This window comes from Nestor notabilis, unplaced genomic scaffold (genome assembly GCF_000696875.1).
Source record: "Nestor notabilis isolate BGI_N333 unplaced genomic scaffold, ASM69687v1 scaffold6022, whole genome shotgun sequence".
NCBI lineage: Eukaryota > Metazoa > Chordata > Aves > Psittaciformes > Psittacidae > Nestor > Nestor notabilis.
The window spans coordinates 25,649-34,823 of NW_009918641.1; the positions used below are offsets into that span (position 1 = coordinate 25,649).

A 9,175-nucleotide genomic window follows, 5' to 3' on the forward strand; every position below is an offset into this window, starting at 1 on the left:
GGATCTACTTCATTTTTACTTGCAACACTGTAGAGCAAGCAATAACAATACTGGATGTCACAGCAGAGCTTTCCTCATATGCTCATGAGAAACTACCATCTTGAAAGATTTAATGAAGACAAAAAGGAGCATAAATATGACTCTGCTCTGAACGAAAACATTCAATTAGAAAGTATCAGCAAAATGTTATTACTCTCCCCCGTGTTACCTTGTATGCCAAATATGATCTTCTCCTGTGGTAAAGAAATTCTTCCAGTTCCAGTGGAACAAGCAAACACTTCGTTTTCCTTATAAAGGTAAGCAGCATGGCTGAAGTAATCTGGGACTATGAGACAGCACATCACTTCCTCTTCTGACTGAAAGCGTTACATATGAACAATATCACGTACACAATCAAAACTCTAAACAAATATTTAACATTTTAAAGACTGACATGAGCTGCCTGAATTAAATTTTTAACAAGAAGATATGGATATAACTTTTATAACCTAAATGCCATTACAAGCAATAGGAACAGGGGGAAGAGTGGAAGAAGTTTACCAAAGAAAGTTAATGCATAAGTTTGTGCTCTTTCTTCTGAAAGCATAAAAGAAGTACACTAAGGACAATCAACATGTCCTCCCTTCCCAGCAAGCCAGCAGTCTAGCAAGGACCAAAATACAGTCTCTTCCTTGTCCTACTAGAGAGCCTCAACAGAGTCCGAGATCTGTTCTAAATGGACTGCATGAGTATAAAATAAAATTACTCTCTGGAAACTCACAGACAGGACAAAAGGTAAAATCAATCAGTAATGATCAGATGTTTAGACTTCTGTTTTTGAGGCTTTTTAGTCTTATACTTCAAAATGTAAGGCACAAACTTTACATACAATTACTATTAAACATTAAAAGATGCTAGTACACATTTTCCTACGAATACTCTGAACACATACTTCCAAGAACAACTTTAAGACAGAGAACTTGATTTTCCTTTAGACAAAAATCTGACAGTTGATGTATGTACAGGAGCATCCTGGAATACTGTGCTCTCAACTCAGTTTCTGAGCCTTCATTTGCATACCTGAAAAGACGGATTATACTGTGTGACCTCCACAACAACATCATCAGGCATTTGGTAGCCTTTATCTTCTACTGTTATCAGAGTGTAGTAGACAAGACATGGACGATCTCCAGGGTGCCATGCTGCAGCAAGTATCACCAGTCCATCACTATTCAACCACAGATATCACACCATTGAGAGATGATTATTACATAATTTATTTGCTCAAACTCTACCACTCACAAAAAACAGATATCTAAGTACAACCACAAATAAGTATTTCCCAGTACTTTTTTTTTTAAAGAAAGACTATTTGTTCTTTCAAGCTGTTCTAAACACTATTTGTTTTTTTCAAGCTGTTTTATTAACAGTATTCATATTGCAGTAGAAAGCTGAATGAAGGCAGTTGTGGTTTTATATAACTGAATACAAGAGATACTGAATGCTGTGCATTTGCTGGAACCAGTTACAATTGCTTACTTGCTCTGTTTGTATTATCAAGACAGAACAAATACCCAAACCTGACCAAATGACACTAAAAGAAGTAAAAATAATTATTCTTAGGTAAAGAATTTGTAATGCTAAAAAAGATAACAGCAGAATGAAGTATATAGGATAACCTAGTTACCCAATATGATGTGTTTATTTTCTCAACAGTGGCACTTAAGTAAAATTAAATTGCAATTACTGACAAATTTTCTGCAAGAAAACACAAGTCATTTATCTCATTAACGTCAGTCTTACCAGATGCAAGCGTATTTCCTTACCGATTCTGTTGCAAATCCATGTATTGCACATTTACTCCTCCTTTAATAGCTTCATAGTTACTTTCAGAACCCTAAAAAACAACACATCTGACTTACAACTATATATAAATAGGCTATAAAAGAAACATATAAGCCCTTTCCAGGTGAGCTGACTCTTACCCAAATTGCATCTGTAATATGTTCTTTCAGGATCCTGTTGATATCCCAGCTGAGAATATAACGTTCTGATGAATCATCAATCTCCCATTTGTTTAGATTTGAACTTGTTAGCATATAAAAGCTTGATCTCTCTTTATCCCAAAGAACACTAGAAATCTGCATTTAAAAAAAGAAAAAGCCAGAAAGGTTAAAGCACAGCCTTAATATTTGGATGCAACGATCTATGCCACTCTCAGTCCGCAAGAAAAAAAATCATCACTTCCTTGGGCAACCTACACAAGTTACATTAGAAGATGTGAGTATAATTTCCAAGAGAAGTCTTATCTTACAGATAAAAGAACACCTACAGTGTTCTATAAACACACTACAGGTGTTTTAAAAGTTGGAAAGTGGTATGTTTCTCATACTTTCTTCCAACTTCCATGGAGTTCATTGACAAAGCTCAACCCAATCACCAACCCTTGGCAACCCTAATGAGGAAAGTAAAATTACAGGTTACTGTAAGTTTCTTCAAGTATTAATGAGGATATTGCTAGAAAAGAGCAGGACTTTGAATCCCTGCATATTCCCCAGCAAGTATTACTACTTTAAAGGATCCTTTTATTTACATGTAAAGAGCAAGTCAGCTTTCTCTTTTACTAAGCATACAGATTTATTTGGTTTCTTTCTTCCAAATTTCAAAGAAATATAAGTAACATAAATGAGTGAAGTCTTGTCTTTTCATCACACATCTTTAGTCTTTTTCCTTTCTTAAACACTGTGGCTAGAAATTACAATGAAAAATTAAAGTAGATTATTAAATGAATGTGATTCAAACTTACCATGGCATCATTTCCAGGAGACAATATACCCAGAAGAGAAGAGACCTTCCTACCAATTCCAGAAAACATGCCCTGACCCTGTGGCAGGGCATGCTGATGAATCTTACCAGAACTATCTGGTATCAATCGAACTAGCTGGCCGCTGGAGGATGACAAAATAAAGCTTCCTCCCTAACAAAGAGAAAAGGCAATTACATTAAAAAAAAAATAAAAAATAAAAAATCACATTCCCAAAACAATTCCGTTGTGAGATAGAATTCTTTATGTCAGCTTGTAAGGGTAAACACTAAACAAGAACCAGACACAATCCATAGTACTTGAGAGCTAACAAAGAAAATAAAAAGAAAGTATTACTCACATAAAAAGACCATTTAAACAAAGTTTCCCCATTATTCCCTATGCTTAAATCACTGCAGCATACACCTCAAAGTATTCTTTTAAAATTTTAAATCATATTTTTGAAAACGTATGAAAACACATGTAATCTCTAGAGGCATTCCTACATTAAACATTCATTATGTGAAATTATGAGTTAAATAGCATTACTTGCACATGTGTATTTAAAACTTGAAGTGCTATTAAGCATACTTTAACTTTTTTTTCTTAGATAGCATCCTATTCTACAAGATACTAATCTAAATGAATTGTGTAACAAGTCTTCCATCTGGTTATGACAAAAAAAAGTCAAACATCTGGCTGGTACTCAGCACTGGCAGGGACCCTCTACACCCTTTGAATCAAACTAAACAGAAAGGTGGGCTCTGACCACTGACAGGTGTTCATTTCATGGAGATAGGCTGCAACGACATTAAAGTAACAACCTGCCTCGAAAATGACCTGTGCAGACAGTGGCAATGCCTCAGCACCAACTTTTTTACTTCATAGATTCTCAATTACTGCCTATCACTACTTGCTAACACAGACGTAGCCTTCATCTCGCCTACCACTAGGGCATTTCAAAAACCCAGAGGCATTCAAAATTTCTATGTTACAAGGGATGAACGAAGCCTGTTTGATGTACAACAATTTGGAAAAAAAAAAAAAAAAAAGAATGTTAAGAGCCTGGAGGTTGCTGACTGTTTATCTGCACAGGAAATGTTCACAGAACAAAATCAAAAAGAAATTTAAAAAAAAAACCAGCATAATTTTCATCATCATACTATACAAAAATTATGTGAAAAGTTAAATCTGCACAGTGATAGGATGACTGTTTAAGTATGGTTGTCATATCAGTAATAATGCAGCTTCAGAACACCAACTGATTCATAAAAGGATACTGCTTTGAAAACAGAAAGTTCCTCTAGCTCTGAATTCACATTAATATCAATGTTTCAACTACAGGTGCAGTACGACCTTGCTTTCCTCATCTTGATGTCTGAAGCTTGGGCATAATTCAGCTCTAATAGGTTAGATACATATTAGTGTTTCTTAACATCTTGAAACTCTTACAAAATTCAGCATTAAGATCAACGTCTTCAGATTACATTTACAAATATTTATGACATACCCATGTCTTAAAACAATTTTTGTAATACATGATATGAACAGCAGATGTTGAAAAAATTGTAAGATAAAATGTAACTGAATTAAGTGGATTTGAAGAAAACATACATTGTAACACACAGTGAATGTCTGGATATATTCCATTTTGAGAGTTTACCCCACTTAGGCATATCAGCAGCAGAAAACAATTTCTAAGAACAATTCATAATATACTTGTTCATTACTTTCTTACAGAAATCTCTCCAATTCAGTGAGTAGTGAGCTATTCCACATGATGGTGAGTGTGTGGTCTGCGGATTCAAATGAAGTAGGTCTCTGGTTTTATGATAGCAGAGTTTCTACCACTGTAACTGTAGTAATAATACTGACACACCTTATAGGCTGAGGTACCAAATCATTCCTGTTAACTGCTAATTAAAGTAGTATTTTAATATAAATAATACTGTACCATACCTTTACTGCTGTTAGGAAGCTGCACAGAGAGCCTCCAAAGTCTGTAAAAGTCTCCGTATAGGAACCTTCATGAGCAAGACTGGGCCAGTAGCGCACAGAACCTTCGCTGGTAGCAACCATTATTGCCAGAGACTTGAAGTGAGAAAGTAATTAACAGAACATGCAATATAACAATAATCAGACTGCAGCATTAAGTAAAGCATGATTTTACGTATCAAGATTGCAGGTGACACACAAAAAAAGTAATAAATCCACATGGATACACGCTGACAAACCTAGAACTGAATCGCAATATTACTCTGTAGCATAACTTAATATTTGCAGGAACAGCTGCTTATTTTGCTAACTGTATTTTCTATTGGTTCTTGTTCCTGGTAATTCAGGGTCTGCTATTGAAATGCAAACAAAATTCACAGCTGCAACACAGAAAAAAGCTTCTGGAGAATTCCAGGTGCCAAGAATTATAAGTGACCATGGCAGACTTGAAATGCAGACTGTAATTTAACAAAGAAACACTCTAGTGTCATTAAAAGAAACACGAAATCACACGTTGGTTCTTCTCTTCATAAGACCTAAGCTTACAGTGTGCCTATACTGGGGCTTCTGACTCAGGATATCACCCAGATACCAGATTCAAAGCATGAAGCAAGACACTGTTCGACTAGAGACTTAGACAGAAAACATTGGATCTATGCTACTGGTTGTTAAGAAACCAGTAGAATATCACAGAACAACAGAAGAACTGTAGGAGCTACTACTAAGCTCCTTGGACTTTTCTAACTATATTCTAACAGTAATATTCCTATTTCACTTTATAAAATCATAGTACCCATGCATAGCTCATAAGTTGAAAAAAAAATTACAGAAATAATTTTAAAACTTGGTTTAGGTGTATTACTTGCTCTTAAACTTCTTTGGGTATGATTAAGTCATAGAGCATTTAGAGTTCTAGGAGCTAATCACAAGATATTAAGATTGCTTTTCATCATCTGGCAGTGTAACATGGTAAGTCAAAAGAAAAGATCCCATTTCATATTCTGTGCTGCTTCTCCCTTCCGAAGACAACTGCTTATCCAGTTTTAAAAGAGCACCACACACATTAACTGAAAACTACACCCAAGCTAAAAACGGGAGCTTCTTTTCTTCATGATAGTAACAGACACATTAACATACTTTCAGAAGACTTCACTTGATCTTCAAACTTCTCTCTCTAGCACAGTATGTTACAAAAAGGCACTTAGGAAAGCAATCAGCCAAGACAGATTAAATCATCTGTCCTCCCAGTGCCAGCTTGCTTATAAAGACCAGCCAAGGGAGGGTGCTGGTGGCTGCTTCTCATCCCTGTGTACTCAGAATTAAACCACTGCTGAACAATTTTTCCAGCCAGTATGCATTCAAATTGCACTTGCTTTGGCTGATTGCCCTGGTTTTTGTTACCACAATACTGCCTAGTTTACTGTATTTTTGTGTGTTACAAAAGCACACCAAGCAATCCTTAGGAAAATGATTACTTCATCTGATCCTATAACATGCAAATCATGTAACTTGAAAAGACCAGCGGCATTTTGTTTATTTCATTTTTATTGCTTTTTTATTTTTGTATTTATTGCAAACTATCAATCCAGACCTTTTGATTATATAGTAGATATCATAGACTACCCAATGCAGTTGTCAAGTAAGTACTTGATAAAATTGAATATATTCAAAGCCACTCTAAAAGTATTTTTAAACACTAAAATACATAAGTTCATCACCTGCAGAGAAGGCACTTCACCTGAGGAACCAAGACAAGATATAGCTGCTAAACTAGAACTCCACTGGAAGTCACTGGGTGGCAGCTGCAGTTCCTTGCACAGAGATAACTGTAAGAATGGAAGAGATGCCATAATAAATATGAGACTGGAAGAACGTGTTCCTCTGCCACAAATGGCTTAGAGTTTTTGACCCTTCAAAAAGTAAATTTTCAATTAACCCAGACAATGTGTAAGGGAACCAAAAGAAAAGCACAGGACATTTTCAGCAAGGTTGTCACAACCAGCAAACACCTAAAAACCACCTAGGTGTACATTCTCAAACATCACTGTTTTTCTTCAGTCATTTCTGAGTGTTTCTCACAACACTACAATATTGAATTATTTCCCGACCATTCCTTAATACACTAACAAGGCAACAAAACAAAATTAAACTAGAAGTGCTTGAGAAAGGTCAGTAGCTACTAACAGAGTGGACAGGGGAAACGCTCCTTTTCCCCCACTCCCTCCCCAAATTAAACAATCATAAAAATTTTAACCCCTTGAAAAATCTCTACAAGTACCAGAATGCACAGACCTGACACTCCACTGGAGAGTGCAGAATCTGTATAATAAATGTATGTTGTGCTAATTGAAAGATACTGATTTTGCAACTACAGTTTTCCTCTGACTGTTCTTGCTATTCACTGAAATGATCTTGAAACATGTTGAAACACTGCCCAGAGGGAAAAAAGAATATTGTCATAAGAAACCTACATGAAACATATGTTCAGCACAACTGAAACTAACCTTTTGGGTTTTTTTTACAAGTTGAAAATCAGTCCCAGAATAATCTAAACCAATCTGTAACTTATCAACCAGTTTTTAACTATTAAAATATGCTTTATCAAGCCTATCTAACATGAGACATGCCTATTAAAATGCAAAGAAGTAACCTTAGTGTTAAGGCGACAACTAAAAATTAATAAAGGAACATAAAAATGCTAAGCTTCCTCACAAGCTTGAGTTTCAGTTACTCCAGTTGTTAGTATGACTTCATGCCAACCTCGCTGCTTTTGGAGGAAACCAGTCAAACTCCAATTTATAAAGAAACTCTTGCTTTAAAAAAGACTACAACTGAATAGTTGTTCGACTAGCATAAAATACAGAAGTTTGTCCATCTTGATCTTTCAGTTACCTTAGCTACTGGAGACTGACCAATCTTCCAAACAATCAGCCTCTCTTTATGGACTAGCCAGGCCCATCCACTTTCATCCACTTGAACACTCAGCTGGTCATCAGCTACATGAAAAGTAATTTTTGTAAAGCATTCATATTTTTAAAACACTGCAGAGTAATCTTAAAAGCAATAAACTTTCATTCTGATATGAAAATAAGAAATATTTTCTATTAGATTAAATTCCATATTGGAATTTCCATGGTTTTAATCAAGATACCAAATTACTACAGTTTAAAAATCCATTTGACAAATACTAAAGTTCTGAAAGTGAGAAGCAAGCAATTCTTGAAGCTATTTCCATCCATTTACAGCAGATTGTAACAGCTTTGTGAATTGCTCAGCAATTTTTAAGCTTATTTCTAAGATACACGTTTTTGGTTCCTCTTATATCTACTATAAAAAGAAAACTTAGCCACAGGGGAAAACTGCTTAGAAGACCAATTTCTTCTCTGGGAAAGGTTTGTATCACTGGGGCTTTTAGAAGTGATAACAAACAAGGACTAAAAATGAATTATAAAAATTAGAGCATCCACTCTAGGGCACATCAGAACCAAAACAAGTGGAAAAGGTTGGGGGAGAAACAATTAACAAAAGTTACTAAAAAACTATTACTGGCTTTCCATATAACCTTGGATTTTATGGTACATTGGTTAAGACAGCACTGAAGGATATTTACATGCATCCATACCCACATGGGTGTTATTACAATTACAGTTACATGGTTAAGCAAGCTGGATTCAAACCAAGGCACAAACATTTCAGTTTCCACTGAAAAGTCAGAATTTAAACAGCATCAACGACACATAAACACTTCCCTCACCTGCCAATTTTCATGGGAAAAGTATCAGATAAAACCAGTTCTTACCATCAGCTTTCTTCAGGGCTTCCATAACCTTAACGGGCAGAGAGGATCCAAACCCCTTAACATCATAGTTAATAGTCTCACTTGCTGAAGGAAGCTGGATAACTCTGGTAGGAGTTGCTCTAAAAACAATAAGTTACACTTACATTTTTATTGTTTCTTCATCAGTTTCAACAGACATTTACTTCATTAGTACCCGTTTAGAAATAGATGTGACGAAATGGGTTTATGTAAAATAAACATGCCTCCTCTGGGAGCACCATCTAAAGCAGTAATTTGATGGCCTCCTTACAAGTTGAGAGCTGTCATCAAATTCCCTTATTTTTTAAGGAAATGATTTTTGAATACGCATTCCTCTACCAGCAACACAATCACCGTTCAATGTGCTGCGGTATGGAATACCCCTTTGGCCAGTTTGGGTCAGGTGTCCTGTCTCTGCTTCCTCCCGGCTTCCCCTCCTCCCTGGCAGAGCATGAGACTGAGAAAGTCCTTGGTCAGAGTAAACACTACTTAGTAACAACTAAAACCATCAGTGTTATCAGCGTTGTTCCCAGACTGAAAGTCAAAAACACAGCACCGCACCAGCTACTAAGAAGGAGAAA

At 35.9% G+C, this 9,175-nt stretch overlaps 1 protein-coding gene across 1 annotated transcript in view; it reads right to left on the minus strand.

Moving 5' to 3' along the window:
* NUP133 (nucleoporin 133kDa) overlaps window positions 1-8,685 on the minus strand; it is a 30,448-nt gene extending 21,763 nt beyond the window's left edge. The window contains exons 1-9 of the mRNA XM_010009821.1: window positions 8,577-8,685; window positions 7,670-7,773; window positions 6,496-6,603; window positions 4,742-4,873; window positions 2,786-2,956; window positions 1,965-2,120; window positions 1,806-1,876; window positions 1,060-1,207; window positions 209-356 (exon numbers count right to left, since the gene is read on the minus strand). Of these exons, the coding sequence (XP_010008123.1) occupies window positions 209-356; window positions 1,060-1,207; window positions 1,806-1,876; window positions 1,965-2,120; window positions 2,786-2,956; window positions 4,742-4,873; window positions 6,496-6,603; window positions 7,670-7,773; window positions 8,577-8,601 (1,063 nt within the window). The 5' untranslated portion in view covers window positions 8,602-8,685. The remainder of the gene's footprint in view (window positions 1-208; window positions 357-1,059; window positions 1,208-1,805; window positions 1,877-1,964; window positions 2,121-2,785; window positions 2,957-4,741; window positions 4,874-6,495; window positions 6,604-7,669; window positions 7,774-8,576) is intronic.
* Between the last annotated feature and the right edge of the window lie 490 nt (window positions 8,686-9,175).